At 39.7% G+C, this 19922-nt stretch overlaps 1 protein-coding gene across 1 annotated transcript; it reads left to right on the top strand.

Moving 5' to 3' along the window:
* Positions 1–1117: 1117 nt before the first annotated feature.
* LOC111230911 (guanine nucleotide-binding protein G(q) subunit alpha) lies at positions 1118–19817 on the top strand. Its single transcript, XM_022757803.1, has 7 exons — positions 1118–2103; positions 11493–11677; positions 14510–14664; positions 14837–14965; positions 15669–15798; positions 16558–16711; positions 17616–19817. The coding sequence occupies exons 1-7, from the start codon at positions 1968–1970 to the stop codon at positions 17804–17806; spliced, it is 1080 nt and encodes a 359-aa protein (XP_022613524.1). The 5' UTR covers positions 1118–1967; the 3' UTR covers positions 17807–19817.
* Positions 19818–19922: the final 105 nt, after the last annotated feature.

Raw genomic sequence — 19922 nt, 5'->3', positions numbered from 1 at the left:
GCAGTAGTAGACGACATTGCTAAATTCACTGATAAAACTAATGGCACAGGCATTCCCAACAGTGGGGATGATCATACTGGAACAACTGTGGACACGTGATATGGCCTCAAACATCCATCTATCCACTTATCATTTCATCAGTCTGTGAGTGAGTGGGCATGTTGTTAGATTAATGTGACTAACAACTGCTGAATAACTCCAGTTTGTTAAAGCTCACAGATGTACATGTTATTGTGTTCAGTACCTGAATCATTAGACTGCGTTAGCATGACCTCCACTATGGTCATCATTCAATCATTAACATACTCAAAACTTGTATTCACAGCAACAACTGCCACAACTCTCTAAGAAATAAAAACAGCTGCAGGGGATTCAATACAATTAAAATTTATGAGTGGTGGTAGCCAGTTTATTACGTATAACTAACAGTTATGAAGTTTTAATACAATGGATCTAAAAGAAATCAACCCTTATTGACAAAATATTTGAAAACATACATATCACAATTCAACAGCAACACAAACTACAGCCTCCAAAGTGACCTTTAAAGTTGACTCAACACGTCTTAGAAAAAGCTCCAACAAAAATTTAACATCATAAAATCATAAAATACATGGGGCTGGCGTATTAGGCTGCAAAAGTTTTAGCTTGGCACTTGAGTATATGTTTTGGAGATCCACATTAATAACACCAAAACTGGCCATGGAGTTGAATCACCTCTCAAGTCTCAACAAAAATAGCACACTGACCTTCACAAAAGAGAAACTTACTGCAGTGCTATTTGATTGCATACTGGCGCAAAATCCATCATAGTCACTGACATATAACGTGTACTGTGATGATCACTCTTCACAAGAACTTTCCCCCACAAAAGTCAGCACAAAAACAGACTTTAAGTGGAGCTGCCCTCCATTATTACACCCATGCCCATAGAGATATGAGTTCAGCTTGTCCATTCATACACATTTTCTATTCCACAGGTTGGGGTATAAATACTTGTGTGGCGTTTGTCTGACGTGACACTCCCCCCTAGTCGATGGGAGGCCGACGTCACCCTGCCAGCGGAGGAGTGGATGGCCTCTGTAATAAAAATACATGAAGAGAATTGAGGAAAAGGAGAAGATTGGCCGGGGGAAAAAAAGCAACAACACGGCGTTCATAGCTTTCGTTCGCACCCCACTCCTGAGCCATGGACGTGAACGCCTTTTAAGACAGGCTGGGATACATTTTCGCCGCGGTATCGAGAGCTCCGGCTGAAAGGCTATGTTATGTGTTGCTTTCTTGGTTTTTTGAGCAGACTGAGAGAGATAACTGTACTGTATCCCAGCCTAGCGGATTGGAGTGAAAGTCCGCCATATTCTGCCTTACCACGCCCGGGAGTCGAGCCACTGGAAAATAAACGGACAGCTTTATTCATGTGTCTTCCCCGCAGCCCTCATCCACGACGATAACTTGAACGCAAGGGATTTTGCTGATTGAAAAATAACAACATTGAAGACTTTGAAGACAGGGTGGCCGGGCACGGATGGCAATGCTTAACGAGATCACACGGAGCAGTACGGAGGATGTGTCTTAAAAGGATCTGTTGATCATATTGAGAAGGAAAAGCAGATTACACCAATTAAGATTGCACAGATATTCAACTCAAACCGCTTTGGACACTATTTTGAAGCTGTCGAAAGGCCCAGAGAGCGAACCGAAACGGGGGGAGGGGGGGTCAATAATTTCTCAAACATCTAATTTTCCTTTCCACCACAATCTGTGCGCTGTTCAGGCTCATTATAAGGGCGTCCACGCGTTATTTCACCACAAGTAGGCCTGTATGAGGACGTTATTTGGCACTCAGGCCTCTGTGTTTTGTTTTGTTTTTTACCCCGACGAATCTGATATCTGGATGAATCAGTAAGAGGAAAAAGCGGAAAAGTGCGTGTTAAAAAAAAAAAAGAAAAAGAAAAGAAAAGGAGAGAATGACCCTGGAATCCATAATGGCGTGTTGCCTCAGCGAGGAGGCGAAAGAAGCCAGGCGGATCAACGACGAGATCGAAAGGCAGCTCCGCCGGGATAAGAGGGACGCACGCCGGGAACTGAAACTGTTGCTTCTCGGTAAGCTCGGCAGGGAGAAACACGGGGAGGGAGAGGAGTGGGGTGAGCAATGCAAAGCCCAAATTCCTCTCAGCAAAAATGCCTTTGTCGGGGAGAGGGAGGGGGAGGTGTGGGGTGGAGGTGGTGGTGAGGCAGATGAAGGGTCTATTAATGGGGCTTCCCACCTGAGTGAAGTTTGGGGAGTGGGTGTTTGAAATATATCCGTGTTGTGAGTCGAGTGCACAGATTGGCAGCAAAGGAAGGAGATGAAGCCCAGCCAGGCCTGTGTGGCTCCCAGTGTAAAAACCACCTGATTTGAATAACTGCGACCGGTTAGTGTCGAGGAAACAAATGCTCACCAGTCGCTATACGGGCCTTAACTCTTAACCCCTTACCTCTCCATGCGTCCACTGGCCTGACAGCAACCTGTGCAGCCAGGCCTAGAGGGCCCATCCAGGTGGTGTGCTTGTGATTGTGTCAGGTATTGGCTGGGCCAAAGTCTAGCCTTTTATTGGATGTAATCAAGACAGCATTGCAGTTTAACACTTAACCCTGGCAATGATTATATCACAGGTGTCAGGCTATATAGAGCAAGGTTGGGGGTATGCTGTCCTTTAATATACAGAAACCTATGTGTGGTGGTATGCTAATACATCTGTCATTATATGCAGTTTTCATTCATTTTAATCATTGTCAAACTAATTGAAACAACACAGCAGTAATGCAGTAAGAAGAGACAGAATACTTTTGAATAGATTATTGTAATTTATCAGTCACTAATGTCTGGAGGCCTAATCATACAATTACAGTCCCATGATATTTAACTACAGTCATAATGTTGGTACCTGTGCATTTCTAGTGTGGGATTGTGAAATTGGAGCAGGGTGTATGGGGGATAAATCTTGTTGAGAAGTATTAGTCATACTGGAGAAATATGAGGAAAACAACTCATCTACTCACCATCCCGTTTTTAATTAGATTTGCAGCGAAAAGCCCATTAGATGTGATGACCGTGGTGGCGGAGAGTGGTGCCAGTAACCTCTCCTCCTGATCCAGTGCTCTCCTCACTCACTTTGTTGGGAAATGCATGAAGGAGAAGGTGTAAAGCAGACTGGAAACTTAGATCCTTAGATCCTAGTTTTGCCTCTCGAGAGATGTTTAAGAGGGGTTGAATGTGAAGGGTTTCCCCTTTGCCCTCCTGTTAGCACATGTTGAAATGAATCACCCCTAACAGGATTTGAAGGAGCTGACTGCCACCTCCTTTGTTAAATATGGACAAATATTTGTGTTGTTGTTGCCCCTTAATCTCTTCTAATGCCCAGCAATTCGCTCATTATATAAACACATAAACAGCCAATGACCCAAACTAAAAAGTGATGATGTGGAAGATGACGACATAACTGTATTTCTCATTAAACAGTATATATTACTTATCCAATGATTAGTCACTATTATTGCGTGATACAGAGAAGTTGATGACCTAAATCAAATAATTCATGATTGAGTCACACTCAACATTTATTTAATTATTTTTTTTTATGTGTAGGCTTTATCAGTATGGGCTATTATATTTCAGAGTGGTTTCATAGCATGCATCTAATGACAGAATGCGTTCACTTAATGTCTTTGACTAGGGAGTTGTAGGCAAGCTCCATTAAGTTGGAGAGTGAAAAGTTTCCTGTGATGATTAACCACATGTGATTTTTCTGAAATGCAAAAAAGAAAAAAGAAATTGAATTTTCTGCAATGAAAAAGTTAAATTTTACACTAAGAAGGCAGTGCAATTTGCAGGGCGTAGATACCACTGTTCAGCATTCATGACTATAGAAGTATAGATAGTTGTCTGCTGTGTGATGTCGGCCTGAGGTGTTTTAGGAATGATTTGATGGGTGGCGTAGGGAGGTGGACTAGAGTATAAATAGGAAATGTGATAGGAATATGGTCAAGGCTAAACCAGGACAGTAGACCTTACTGACCCATGTAAGCAGAAGAGATGCTCATATACACAGCAACGTGCGCATGTCTGAGCTCCTAAAACAATTATAGCTAAATCAATAAGCATATTTTGTCAGTGAGATGAATAAATCATCTTATACGCAGGGCTCTGAATTCACAGTGAAAATGATGTGTTTTTTTCTTTGCGTGTATATTACACATCGACGGCACCACTGCCGCTACAAGTGGTCGAGTTAACCAGAGGAAGTTGTGTGTGTGCTCTGTGTGGCTCCATTAACCCATATGCTATCAGTGTATTGTGGGTTTTGAAAACTCTAATTGCTTTGTGTACCATGGGACTTGAGTACAAAACTCTCTAGTCAAGTTTAGAAGTTTTTCAGTCATTCAAAAAGTCAATTGCTCGGTTTTTCACAATTTATCTTGGCTTTTAGACTTTGCTTATAATCTTTCAAACACACTAATTGCTTTGTGTCCACAGGGACTGTGTATGTTGAAAGACACGCAATATAATAAGTAAGCAAGTTTAGAGAACATTGCAAGCGTGTAATCCATACTCCTTGTTCATCTAATATCGATTAAGGAGCTGTAAACTAATAAAGGAGATGTACTGAAATTAACACTCATTTACTGTAACTTGGAAAGATGACCAAGAATACTTTACTAGCAACAATGAGGATGAGTACTTGAAGAGGGGGTGGGGGGGTGTTTCATAGTGTTGTACTTATAGATGCTGTCTGGCACACATATAGTTAAATGTTAGCCAATAAGTCAGAGATGCTAAAGGCCTCACCGAGATAGGTGACTCAGGAAAAGTCCGGTTAAAATTGATGTTTGACACAGCAGAAGAACAATGAGGCATAGGGCAGTTCAGCAGGAGCGAACTGAAATTGATCTTATTCAGCAATACATGAACATAAACACATTAATTCGTAATCAGATCTCTGTCATTATCCATTAGAACAGCTCTTACCTCATTTTCAGTAAGAAAACAAAGCTGCATCATCATCAGCTTTAGATATTTTGCAACTTATTTGACAAGAAATATAATAACAATACCAGTTTTTGAAATAACACACCTCAGTGGTTCCCAAACTGCCAAACGCGACCAGGGGGGGAAAATGTGGAGTGAAACTTATGTTGCTCAGATTTTTTTTTTCTTCTCTGCAGTCATCTTGACTTGTCAAACACAGGTGTAGCTAATAACTCTGTTAATTGCTGCAGTGCTTTCCAAAAAAAACAGAACAGTCATTAACTTCATTTGTTCCACCTGTGCTTTTTCTTTCTATGATAAGTCTATATGTCTGTGGTGAAAAATGTCTAGAAGTTGGATTGATTTGGAAACGATAAAACAAGATCAAATCAGACTCTGGTGTTAGCAGCGCTGCAAGAATTAGGTTAAAAAGAGCACTTCTCAATTTGAAAGGTGCAGGAGATTCAGATTAATCAATTGTGAATGAAAACCCAACAGGATAGTAGAATGTAGTAGTATGATAGTAGCTTACAAACTCCAAAACCCAACAATGGTCATTCAGCAAAAAAAAACATCTCCTCTTTAAGCATGACATTAGGTCTTGAGAAATGGTGGAGAGGGGTGAGCAGAAACTTAGCATAGGAATGGTGACATAGCGACGGGGGACTGGAAAGAAATAGTGAGTCTGTGTTCTTGGAAAAAAGGGAACCGGAAACTGATTTGTTTTGTGTTAGATAATTAGGATACTTAGTGAAATAGATCCTTTAACACATTTTTTCTTCAAAAACTGGACAAAGCTTGTGGTTTTGTTTTATTAGCTACAAATTGTGTATATTTTGTTGCTGACCCTTCTCCAAATGTAGAGTGATTTTTCTGTCTTCTATGCTGCCGTATTTTCAGTTTGTATCTCATAAAAAAATCAAGGAATTTTTGTAGAGGGCTAATAATCACTCATAGTAAATATTTTGTCATGTCTGTTGTGTTCAGTTAATTTTCATGCTGTTACAACAGAAGTAAGTGGAACTTGTTTTGGTGAGCTCATAGTGCAACCGGATAAAACTGCATACAATTAGTTTTTTTTATTGAAGCATGGTAATGAATTGTGAGCACAGATGTTTTGAAAAGCTGGTGGTGTTAAAGGATGCTCTGACTCGAGCTAATCAAATTCTAATTATCTCTTTCACCACACTCTTTTTCGCTTAATGTGTGGATGGTGAGTACAAAACTTGTAGCTACAACCGTTTTGCCTCATTGGAATGTGTTTACTGTACATACACAAAGCACTAAAGTGAAAGTACTGAGAGGACACATGCACTGGACAGGGGTCTTGTATTTAAGTGGCTTGTTATATTACATTAACCCAACAGTTTATTTAAGTTAACTTCACCTGTTTTGCCAGAGCAATGGAGATAGACACAAAGAGCAATATTAACTACCACTATTGTCATGATAATGAAAATTCATGAAAATGAATCGGCAACTACTTCAAGTATTATTTTCACTCATGTTTCAAGTGTTTTGATGATGTGACTTTATTTGTAGTAAAACTGAGAGCGAGATATAAAACTGCAAATTTGTTTTTGCATTTCTACATGTATTGCATACATCTGACTTGTGTTTATTTAGCATTGAGGCCTCACACATCTGTTGACAGTCAGGGGTTAAACATGAATAATTATCAGGCTCGTCCCCATCTGCTAAATTAATTTAAAAGTTAAAGTTGTTCAATTACAAAAGTGGCACAGGCCAGATCCAATCCTCAAGAGATGATTGGACCTAGTTTATGATGTCTGTCCCCCTTTACACACATACATATACACATACACAGAGAAAATCATAGACAAGTGGGATGAAAGTAAATCAGATTCCACTATACTACCACTATAGTCACTGAAAATGGCTTCTGAACTGTGTTCAGATTTTGCACAGCAGAAATCATTTCAGCAGTGCAACATTTTTAATGTCAAACTTTGCATGTAATTGGTCGGTCACTGTCAGCTGCTTTTATCGGACAAATGAAAACTGTGGGAACTTTGTCAAGGTTATGACTGGACAAAGTCCACTGCAACTTATAACAAGCTTTGAACAAACACGTGGTTGTAATTGCTAGAGGAACACTGAATATGTGATATGATTCATGTATGAATGCAGCAAAGTGCATTAGCAGTGCATCAATAGAAAGTGCAAAATTAGGGAGAAAATCTTCATAAAACATCCTTTTCACCCCTTATGATGTCACATCTAGTTGTCTTAAACTTAAGTATCTCACACGTACATGTAGATATTCACACTGTGAATGCTGGTGGTGAACATCAGAATGATGTCTCAAAAGGTACATGGTTACGCAGCAATATTTTTATTGAATTCATGATTCTGCCTTCTGATTTGCTGGTGCTGTCTTAAGGTTGCTTGCCATTAACAGTGAATAGGTTTGACAGCCGCAGGACACACTTTATGAAAGTGAAAAACAAAACCAGCTCCGCAGATCATTCAGCAGTTTCAACATTACGTTCAATTTCATTCCATATATCATTCAATGGAGACATTAACGTGTTAATTCTCAGTCTCACTGTACTTCCATACAGATTTATACCCGAGCTTGTATATTTTACTTACATAGAGTCAACATTCAGTTCAGTTAAGTGCTTAGGACAGTATTTACACTTTGGATTCAACCTGATAGTGAGAGAGAAGAGCTTCCTTTATTTGATCACATAATTAAAACTGAAAGTCTTGAGGTTTGCTTGAGGTTCCTATCAATACGTACAAAAGTGACTCCATAACAATCCTTTAGTTCTTCCTTTAAAATCAGAACCAAGCAATGTCTGACCCTTGTTAAATGTTGGTAAAAAGCAGGGCCATAAACTCCTCCCTGTAAAGTGAGTGTGGTACTATGGCTCTCCCTCTGCTCTGTGTGTTAACTCACTCTTGTGGTGCTTCAAGCATCATATTGGCATTTTTTGCATCCTTTATTCCATTTGGTTTAAAAAGTCAGCTGCAGGCATCTCTGTGCATAGCTGACACTAATGCTGTGGTGCATTCAGGGACTGTGGAAATGCACAGCTTCCAAGACTTGTCTGGTGGCCAGTTAACAACAGCCTTTTTAATGGAGAAAGCTACCAAATTCACACGATCCTTTTGATTACCGTGATATGTACTTATTGTTTGTTTCACTAGTTTGCATTTGTGAAAACATAGGGTGTGAATATTTGGCAGCTCACAGTCAAGTTTCAAATGCCCAGAGTATCACATGACTAACTGAAAACACCACACACAGACATGGAGCAGCCTGTTGTCTTTGCTTGAGTCTGACTATGAGTCCTGAGGCTTGGCTTCCAGAGAGGAAGCTGGATCAGACGTAGTCACATCATATGTAATGTCGAGCCAGTCGCACCAACCTCAAATACGGGTTAATCCAGGGTCACTGCAGTGGGTTTGAAATATGACTCAGCAGCCTCTAATGACCAGCACACACTCATACCTAGCGCACTCACGGTCTCGCTGTCTTTTCCAGAGTAAATCCATCAGGACCCAGATGTGGTCAAGTGATCCTGATTTATTTTTGAGAAATTGCTTCAATATTTTTTTTCCAATTATACATACAGCTGTCGGTTACAACCATCTCATGTTTCTATAACCTAGGCAACTGGTATAGAATACTGTACTCCTCTAGGATAGTAGCTTACAAATTAAGGATTTCCTGTGAGGAACATTTTCTTGAATGGGTGGATCCCCAGAGATAACATTTACTCCACACATCCAACCTTCAAAAGTAGACTCAGCTATCTCCAAGTTCATTGCATTCCAATTCTGGAACATAAAACTGAACTGCAGTATCTCAGCCCTAATTTATCAAGTCAGGCCTTTTAACTAAAAGTTTCTATCTACAGCTAAATTTCACATTTTCACATTCCCTTCTTTTGACTTCCTACACACAGGACTTCAGGCTCCCTCCTGTTTTCTGTGTTTGAACAGTCGTGAAGGGATTGGGACTATGCCACACATGAGCAACCCAGATCCTTTTATGCCTGTACAAATACAATACCCACTGGCAGTCTGGCACAGTTCATTTAAGTTTTTGCGATTACTCACTGTTCCACTTTGCCTGTTTAAAAAATAGAGTGTGTCTATTTTTAGGATGGATGCTGCAAGTTATTAACTCATGTGCAATGCTATTTGTGGTCTGCAAAAACTACTACCTGTCACTGAGGTTAATGTAATAGTTAATTATTGGCGGACAGAGTGGTGTGTATGTGTTTGTGTAAACCCACTGGTGCAACAAGGTGAATATTTCAAATTCTACTAAAGGATAACACCAAAGGTGTTTGTGTAGCATCTGTCTGTAGCACTAACAAATAGGCGAAAAGCAAACTCAAGAAGGAAATAACTCCCAGCCACGGGTTTGTTAGAGTTTGTGTACAGGTTGAATGAAAATAAAATCTTTTATGAAAGACTACATATATTCTGATGCTTCTGTGTATAGTGTTAATGTTAGCAATGCTAGCATTTCCTCACTGCTTCTTGCTCTTTAACAAAATAAGTAAGACTTTAAGGGTCAATTGTTTGACTAAAGAGCACTTCAAGGGTAATTGTGCTAACTCTAGTTTTGTCATTATTACCATACATGCTTATTTCAGGCTTCTAAATGGGCAACCCTACAATAGAAAAGCTGTTTCCTCAGAGGTTATAGTATTTCAGCATCAGTTTAGTCTGTGGCTTGGTTTTGTAAAGTGCCCAGTCTGTGTTATGGACCCACAGAGAGGCCAATTTGGCTAAAATAGAGTTTATTTTATGCCGTGCAAAAGAGTGTTGCACATCCAGGCTCTTATAACAGACACTTATACTGGAATGCAGCACATGTCTCCTGGGCACTGACATGCAAAATGCACAGCTACACTCCTTCCTGCCAAACTTATTCAGGAGTTAGCAGTGAGGTAAAGTTAGACTGTTCAGTCGGTCTGCCAAGATTCCCAGTGAACCAAAGAGAAACTACACCCCCAGCTCTTCACACCCAAATAGTTCCTGTCACCACTGAGAGGAGAGAGATGTTGTTCTTGGTCTGTCACCAGACCAAGCAAACAGACTGAGAGGAAAGTAGCCAGCACATATTATTATGTGTGTGACTGACTGAGTGCATGAGTGAGTGTCTGCAGCTATGCACTGTACATCTGTGCATATAAATGTGTGTGCATGTTTTTTTCAAAGGCGGGATGTTGCGTCGCAAAAAGCTACGATTCAGCTTTCTTCGCTCAGGAAACCTCCTCATACACATTTACATTTTTTAATGCTTTTAGAAAATCTGCGTTTTCACACTTTGCTTCATTTTGCCTGAACTTAACTTTAAAGCTTCAATAATCAGTATGTGTCATGTGACAATGGGTGTGTACAGTGACAAACCCACAAATAGGTATCACTCAACACTGCAGATTCCTTCAGCTCTATGGAGACTTTTAGCTCATTTAACAACATAACCCCCCCACTCTTAAGCCCTCAGACATAGGTGACATTTGCCTTAATGTTCCTTCCCCCTTCGTTCAGCTACTACAGCACATTTTACAGACAGATCTACGCACTTGAGAGGTAGTTCAGCCTATGAAGAGTGCTGTTGTGACTTTATTGTAAAAATGACCTGGGTACTTATTCAAACATGAGACCGACATGTTAAACTGTCGTCAGATTAACGTAAAGAGGGTGTATCTTTGAAACGGGCTTTATGATCCTCTCCAGATGCAGCGGGAAGTTGTTGTCAGAGAAAAATCTTTGGTAAGCCCACTGTACGCTACCTGCTCAGCACCAAACGGCAGAAAAGATTAGCGACTAGCTGGTGAATATTGTGCAGTGTTTATCTGCTGAAGGGGCTCATTTTTCTTCCACGGATGGAATATATGAAGATGGAGCTCAGCGAACAGTGACTGTTGGATTTCCATTCATCGGGTGGCCAGAGACATGACTTAAAATGAATGCTAATGTTGCTCCATGTCTGCTGGTTGTGTAAATCAGCAAATGTTTGATAATATGATAATGCCTTTCATATCTATATAACTATCAGAATACGATGGTGGCCGCTGGCATGTCCACCCTGATGCACAACTGATCCCTCACAGCTCTGACTGGTTATACAGAAGGGAGAGGAGGCATCACTGACTAATACTTAGGACCATATTCTGTTTTTGGGCCAGTGACTGACCAAATAACCAAAAGCTTATCAGTAAGAATACCAGCTTTATGGCTGTCGTCTAGCTGCTCAACTCTGATTAACTACTTACTTTTTTTATTATACTTTTTATTGTGATACCTTTGTTATGTTGCTGCAGTTCTTTTTTTCCCATAGCGGTCAAGGAAAGTCATGAATGACAAAATGTCCATTTAAGGAGCGTGGCTGCTGACACAGGACATTAAATGTGTTGTCTGGTTAAATGAAACCCTGCACAAATCCACAAAATGAATAAACTCTGTTCATTTGTCCCCTTGTCTACTTTCTCAGGCACTGGGGAGAGCGGGAAGAGCACATTCATCAAACAGATGAGGATTATCCACGGTACCGGTTACTCTGATGAGGACAAAAGGGGTTTCACCAAATTGGTCTACCAGAACATCTTCACAGCCATGCAGGCCATGATCCGAGCCATGGAGACGCTCAAGATCCCCTACAAATATGAGCACAACAAGGTAAATGGCATCCTTTCACTCAAGCCATTTCAACTTCCCCAACTGAAATGACAACTGTCGTGTAGGGTGACAAATAATTTGAGAAAAAGAGAGAGACGCTGCAAAGTGACCACAGTGTGCTTGTATATTTTTAGAGTGCTGTCTATCTTATTTGAAACAGCCATCCATAATCGTTTCCTGTCCTTTTTGGCACTTCCTGTGTCCTTAAAGTGCTCCAGCACTCCATCACACTATGTGTGTATTTGTGTTTGCCTGTGTGTTTCCATGCACTCAAATCCATGTGTGTATATACACACAAATACACATATGCAAATATGCAAGAGAGACCTGCCCTATACTACCCACCCACATTTGACCTCACTTTCAGTAACTATCACTTAAGCGGGGCTTTTTTTCCCTTCCTTTTTCATTTGCATGAGTTACCCTTGTAGTCATAGCTTTGGGAGATGTTACAGTGACCTCTTACTCACATTTTGTCCCATGTGAGAGTGACAAATGAAAGGAAGTGGTGCATAGGAGTGTATCACCTCAGCAACGCTTTCTATAAATCAGACCATTTCAGGTGACAGTGGACCACGCTGCTTCAGCTCCTCCCTGCCTGGCCACAGTCCAGTCAGACGAGTTTTCACTGAAAGGTTTAGTAGAGTTTTGGGGAGAAAGGGGTGATAAGTTATTTAGTGTGATATCTTGAATTCAGAATCGCAATCTTGTGATGTTACAATTAAGACCCAGTAAGTATTTTTTGATCAAATTCACAATGTAAAACAACATATTTATGCTGGAGATATACAGTCTGTAATAACCAGTCAAAACGTGAAGCCAAATTTCAAACACCTGTCTGCCAGGTGTGCGTTAGATAACACTTTGTGTGAACTGGGAGATTTAAAATGGCACCATAACTGGGATTTAACTCGGTTAGGTGCTTCTTGAATCTTTGCTGTTGTAGTGGATCATTTTCCGTGCTTGCTTTCGCTTCCTGTCCAATGAGTGCATGCTCATGAAGAATGAAACCGAATATGCTGTTTCAGCCCGGCAATTTCACCATGGTTTTAGCCACTTAAAACACAAAGAGAACCGAATACATCCTGTTAACATGCTGAGTAAAAATAATGTTACTGCAATTTTTTTTGCAACTTTTTTATTAAAAGAATAAATAAATAAATAAATAAATAAATAAATAAAAAAAGCAGTTTGTAATCTAAGGTTTTTAGTTATCCCTACATGTCACTGCACTTCCACTATCTGGAAATTGGCTGGTTAGTGTGTTCGCCATTAACGGTTACATTCAGTGCTCAGTAGAAAAGGACTGGAATACTAGTTTTGTCCTATGCAAGCACTTAAATACAGAGAAACAACAAAATGATCTGTTATGTGTGTGAGATATGTGTATGTCATAAGTTATGTGTACAGTGAAAGCATACAACAGAACTGATGAATACTCTGTACCCAACATCCCTGTGCTCTCATATACATAAGACTAAAATGGGAAGTATTTACCTTTTTAACAAAGGAGTCTAAGTGAAGTGAAAATGAAACCTGTCTGTCATGTTTATACTGTCTTTCTGGGCATTTATAGTAAATACCACTATCACAAAACTCGTCACTGACGGTTTATCTGCTTTATACTGGATATCTGTTTTTTGTTTTTTGTTTTTTCTTCTATGACATCTCACTTTTTCAGTTCTGTCATTCTCAACCCCACAGTTGTGAATAAGATATAAGTTTACATTTCTTTTGATACAAAATCTCCTGTCTCCAGACACCAACCATCACATCCTGTCCTTTGTCTTCATGTCTAAATCATGTTCAGACCATATAATTATGCATTCCAGTGCAGGTCAAGCATTCACTACATGGTCTGGACTGAAAATAGGAACAATATTTTGTCATTTGTGGTGTTGGGCTGTAAGGTCTGTAGAGACCTGGGACCACATTGGTTAAGTGGAATGGGCTTGTTTTGCTATGCTTACATGTTTACTCCAGTCAGCCAGCTCCACAGTCATAGAGTCACAGTATAGTTCTAGCAGTTGTAAGTGTTTGTGTAATTACTGAAAGATGGGTAAGGGTTGGATAGTGATTCTATAGATAATGGCTGTTGTGTGTAATAAACCTTCATGCTGTTATCATAATGGCTTCCTATTGTGCAATAGCCAGTCACAATTCCACATTGCATATCTTGTAGTTGTCTGCTACTGTGCATAATTGTGTGTATTTGTGAAAGTGTGTGTGACAATCTAATTTAACATAAATGAAAAATACATTGAGATGTTCCACATCCCCACAAATCTGGCAAAAGTGAGCCAATTACTGAACAAAAACCATTTGGCTAGACTTTAACGTGGCTAATTGTGAGGACCATAGAGACGAAATTATGTCTGATGTATGAAGCATTAAGCATTAAGCATTAATCCAAATCATAAAAAATGTCAGTGTGGTATGTGAAACTGTGTCAAAATTCAGGCATACAGAACATTCTCTTGTGGTGGGACACAGGAGAGTTTTAATGGGAATCTGGGGCGGCAAAACTTTCCCCTTTAATAGGCCCAGTGGGATTTGAGCTTCAGATATTAGGTCCATGCTGAGCCTCAGGGTGCAAAGAAGTTTTTGGATGAATGTGTGTTTTGAGTGAGAGAAACTAAACCAGTGATAACTAGGACTGAACCACCTGTTTGTAGATTGTGTTTCAAATGTACTGTTTTTTTTGTTGTAGATTATTAAAAATGCTTGATGAGGTTTTGATAAATCAAGTTTTCCTTTGTGTTTGGTGGAGCTGAGCAAAGCTGTGAATCTCAGTAAATCACGGCACTTCTTCTCCTCATGTTTTTCCACCAGGGCAATGCCAACGTTGTGAGAGAGGTAGACGTAGAAAAAGTCGCCATGTTTGAGAATCCTTACGTAGATGCAATCAAGAGCTTATGGAATGACCCGGGCATCCAGGAGTGTTATGATCGAAGGAGGGAATACCAGCTCTCAGACTCCACTAAATAGTGAGTAGAATGGAAAACAACACAGGGGATACAGCTGCCAACATCACTCTGTATGAATTGAACCCAGCTGGAGACGGGGGGTGGGGGCGCTAAAGCACAAAATACAGTTTTATCAGTTTTTGCAGTGTCTCGGATGACAAACAAACATCATTTCATTTCTCTGCCTCTGTAGTTACCTGAACGCGTTGGACCGGATCGCCGAACCATCCTATCTTCCCACCCAGCAGGACGTGTTGAGGGTTCGAGTCCCAACCACAGGCATCATTGAATATCCATTTGACCTGCAGAGCGTCATATTCAGGTGAGATCAGATATTTATTCAGGATCCGAAAAATAAAAAAGCAACACTTTCCTGCCTTGGAAGTCAGAAAAAGCACAGGACATATTCAGTGACATGTCAAAAGAAAATACTTTGATTTAGCCCTGATAGCCATTTATGTAATAATTATAATAATAACAATAACAATAATAATAATAATAACTATGTGTATGTCATAGGTGGAAAGTAGCAAAGTCCATTTACTCTGCCTCAAATTTGAGACATCATCACATTACCTGACGATCCCATTTTGGGAGAAACCCTGTATATTTTACTCCAGTGTTTTTGAAAGGAACATATTGTATTTCTAACTCACCTACATTTATCTGATGGTTGTACGTACAAATTACATTGTGGATTAATATTTCAATGCAAAAAGCACAGTAAACCAATAGAGGATGAATAAGATATGATGCTTTGTTAAGGTTTAAACTTTCCAAGAGCAAAATTTTGAAAGCAACATATTTAATGCAATAATATTACAGTGTGGCATTTCTGCTTTTACTCACAAAATTGATTTTGAATACACTTCTGATTTGGTTAACTGAATATCAAAATAACGTTTAAGGTGGTGTCCAGATGATCATCTTTGATTCACGCAAGAGATACAAACTAGATCTACAAACATTTCTAGTGCTTTCTATAGTGACTGTTTTCTCTCTCCTGGATGCTCCTGCCATGACAGGATGGTGGATGTCGGTGGTCAGAGGTCGGAGAGGAGGAAGTGGATCCACTGCTTTGAGAACGTCACATCCATCATGTTCCTGGTAGCTCTCAGCGAGTACGACCAAGTCTTGGTGGAATCAGACAATGAGGTGATTGATTAATGCATTTCCACAAAAATCTGCTCAACTTCTTTTGTAAAGTATGTCGAAGATGAGTCGGCTCTGAAGATAAAAAAACTACTACTTATTTAAAACAATGGAAATCAGATTCCCCTCTTGCCTGCCAGCGCTCCACCTCGTGTTCCCTTGTAAAGCATTTGTAAATGATCAGGCAGCTGTTTTTGAATACCGCCTCGAGCCACATCTCCTTCTTAAGAGGATATAGCGTGTGTCAGTTTGTTAAAAGTGTATTAATGAGCAGGTGAGCGCTCATACGTCTGTCGGTCTGGTTTTGTGTCCATGTGTTTTCCTTTCCTCTGTTGGGAAAAAAAAGACTGACCAGCTGCACGTCCTCTGTATTCTGCCATATGATATTTTCTCAAACAGAATACGGGAGATATTGTGTTTCACACTGCAGCACAGTGATATCTAAAGCTTGCTTTCAGAATCGTTGTTTTGTTCAATTAAACACTGAAATCAAGTGCAAGGGAGAAATTAAACCCTCAAAGGCAACATGGCCGCCCTTCTCTCTCATCTTTACCGCTCTCCCTCTGGTGCAGTAAAACGTTTATTAAAATCTGTACTTAATGAGTATGAAAGACTGTGGTTTAATTAAGTGATTAACTCTCTCTCTCTCTCTGCTCACACTCTCTCTGTAAGTCTCTCTCCTCACTTTACCTCCCCTCCCTCTCCTCACACACACATTCACACACACACACACACACACACACACACACTCTCTTTCTATAGAACCGGATGGAGGAGAGTAAAGCTCTGTTTAGGACAATAATCACGTACCCCTGGTTCCAAAACTCCTCAGTCATTCTGTTCCTCAACAAGAAGGACCTGTTGGAGGAGAAGATCATGTACTCTCATCTGGTTGACTACTTCCCAGAGTATGATGGTGAGTATCAGCAGCATGGTGTCCAACCCAAACGCCAAACAAATATTTAAACCAAGCACTAAGATATTATTTACACACTTGGACAAATCTCCCTGGGAAGTTGCAAAGAGAATACCAATATTCACTACATGCCCACCTGTGATAACAACATGCATTTTTTGTTTTGAGTCTTTGTGCAAAGACCATCATAAATTTGATTTTCCATACTCAAAAATCCCCCAAAATATAGATTAAGTCAGCTGTAAAAATTAGATTGGATTGATACTTAAGTGTGTAAGTCCTTTATTTTAGCCGACAGTGAATTTCTACTTAAATGTAAAAATGCCTACACAATTTTGAATGGATTTGATGTAATGTCTAACATGCTTTCCATTTTCCGTTTGACAGTTGAAAACCAATAGGAAAGCATCAGAGTGTGAATCTTTCAATAAGACAAAACACACACACACAAATATTTGAAAATAGTATATCAAAGTAAAAGTTACATGTTTCTAATGATTGTATTAAAGTCATTTGTAAAGTAATTTAATTTTGTTGACTGAATGCTGAATTTGCAAGCAGTGTAGTGTTGCAAATCAGGACAGGCACTAAAAAAATTGTGTTTTGTAAATGTTTGTATCTGCACCAAGCATCACAGTCTAAGTGTAATGTAATTATGTCATGTAGAAAGCGTATACATCTCTAACATGTCTGAGCATTGGGCAAAATAGTTAGTTATTTTATTTTAGTGAAAAGGCAGGCATCAGTCATCATCTTTTATTTGAGCTAGGTTGAATGATAGATAAGCATCATGATTGTTTAAATACAGGTGATCGTGCCGCTCAAGATAAAGCTAATGAAAAAAACGGCTTGTGATATTCTACAGCGGGTGTATTGACAGTGGATCATTTTTTCCCCTCTCCAGGTCCGCAGAGGGATGCCCAAGCAGGGCGAGAGTTTATCCTCAAGATGTTTGTGGACCTGAATCCAGACAGTGATAAGATCATCTACTCTCACTTCACCTGTGCCACTGACACAGAGAACATCCGTTTTGTCTTCGCGGCCGTCAAAGACACCATCCTGCAGCTCAACCTAAAGGAGTACAACTTGGTGTAGAGCGGAGCAGGGCTGCCAACTGGAGGCCCTCAACACACACTGACTGACGCAATCTGTGAAAAGATAGATCATATACACACACATGAAAAAAAAAATCTGAGAGAAAAAAAAAAATCTAATGGTTACATAATACTAATTTATTTGCCATTTGTTGATCTCTTGGTGCCCAAGGGGTGAGCAAAGTAAATATTCTCTTGCTATTTAAGGAGTTGATAAAATATAGGGAGGTGGGGGAGGGGTTTGCTGTTGAATATGTACAGCAACAATCCTCATTTTTAGGCTTTGCGCATTGTGAAGTTTTTTTTTTGTTTGTTTATTTTGTTTGGGTTTTTTTTTTTGAAAGAAAGAAAGAAACTACTTTGTGCACTGGAGGTATGGAGGCTTGTTTTGTCTGCCAGTCTGATACCTCAGAGCTGGAATAAATGCAATGTGCTCCTTCCCTCCTGCCTTTTTATAAACAAAAAGAAAAACGTTTTCATTCTTTTTTTCTTTTTTTTTCCAACTCTCCCTCCTTACCCATCGATTCATTCTGAAGCTTCGCTATGGGCGTTGAGGAAATGATGTAACAGATCTCTAATTAACAGCTTCCTGTTTTCCTTCAAAGGACTGATTGGCAAGTCTCTTAATGAGTTGGCATAAACTGTGATTTTAAATTATTTCATATTGATTTGATATTGATTGACTTCATCGTTATTATTATTATTATTATTACTATTACTATTATTATTATTAATATTACACTGCATTGACTTTGGTACCATCTGATGATGTAGGGCATGTGTGACCACGGAGGCACGTGGCCCCATTTTGGAGAAATAGCCCGAGTCATGTGTTGAGCGACGGTCACGTGACACCTCTCTGCCATCGACGTAACCACGAGGTTCAGCAGCTTGAGAGAAATTGGCTTTAAAAAAAAAATGCTTTCTAAGCTTCTAGCGACAAGTTGAGGAGGCACACACGGACCTCCGCTCTGTCATGTCATGATGAATCATGAAGGCGACAGTCGCTTTACACAGACTGAAGGGAGCTGAGTTGGTAGTAATTTATGAGACAATGTTGTTAAACGATTATGTTCCAATGTGCCACATTAATGCTTTTATAGTAATATGTATATTTATTGCCAATGCCAAAACAACTCGAGCACCAGACTCCACTTTGCGCTGCTTACTGCTTTAATGGAATGAAAAGTGTTGAGAGCAGGGCGAATGATTGCAGAAGGAGCAGACTGACTGACTTACTGATCAACCAACTGATTCTTGCAGTTTCTGAAGTATTCCACAAAGTTAAAGGGTGTTCTTCCCCCCGCCTTCTCACTCACTCTGTCTCTCTCTCTCTCACTCTCTCACACACACACACACACACACACACACACACACACACACACACACACACACACACACACACACGAGAGAGAGAGCTCGGACTGACTAAAGCTACAGGTAGATATGCCTGCTGGTTTAAAGAGGAGGCAGCCACTCAGCGCGCTTAACTGCTCAAACTGTCAAATCACAACCTCGCACATGGATACAAACCCCTCCCCCTGGGACCTGCAGACTTTCCAGTCACATTTTAGCTGTGTCCTTATATTTGTCAAATCACAGCCCGGCTGTCTTGACTGTTGTAGTTCAGTAGCAGTGGAGAATAAATTTGGCTAATCTCTATGTAAAAGGGCAGAGTGTTGATATTCAGTTTGTACCAAAGTAAGCCCTTCTTGTTTCTGATTGGCACCTCTCATTTGCAATTCCTCATTCCCAAGTTACTTTGAGTATTTTTTTTGTAACAGTTCCCTAGAACATAAGCCTGTAATTTACATTTATTGAGGCATAGTGCAATTATGAATGCTATAATCATTGTACATACATTTCTCTATATATATGGCAGCATCTTTGTTGGCTTTGTAATCATTACTTTTTTGGCAGATTGAATGTGCGGTATTGAAAATATGTATCTATGTAATTGTATTGTATGTCTAATGGATAATTCATTTTTGGAAGAAAAAATATGTTATTTACATGTTTGTTTTTGTTTCCTTTTTTTTTTTTTTAAGAAGAGAATGTAAATTTTGTGTTTTGCCAGTTTTATTTCTCAGCAAAGAAACATTGTTCAGCTTCAGAAC

Source organism: Seriola dumerili, unplaced genomic scaffold (genome assembly GCF_002260705.1).
Source record: "Seriola dumerili isolate Sdu_G_001 unplaced genomic scaffold, Sdu_1.0 BDQW01000290.1, whole genome shotgun sequence".
Lineage (NCBI taxonomy): Eukaryota > Metazoa > Chordata > Actinopteri > Carangiformes > Carangidae > Seriola > Seriola dumerili.
Note: the sequence above shows the minus strand (reverse complement) of the source record. Positions and strands in the feature narration are given on the sequence as shown.

What these genes read in the sequence shown, in the direction of transcription:
- LOC111230911 (XM_022757803.1), top strand. Translation starts at nt 1,968, where the DNA reads ATGACCCTGGAATCCATAATGGCGTGTTGCCTCAGCGAGGAGGCGAAA. An exon ending in CTGCAGAGCGTCATATTCAG is followed by an intron (nt 14,966 to 15,668) that starts GTGAGATCAGAT and finishes CTGCCATGACAG; the next exon opens with GATGGTGGATGTCGGTGGTC. An exon ending in TGGTGGAATCAGACAATGAG is followed by an intron (nt 15,799 to 16,557) that starts GTGATTGATTAA and finishes CTCTTTCTATAG; the next exon opens with AACCGGATGGAGGAGAGTAA.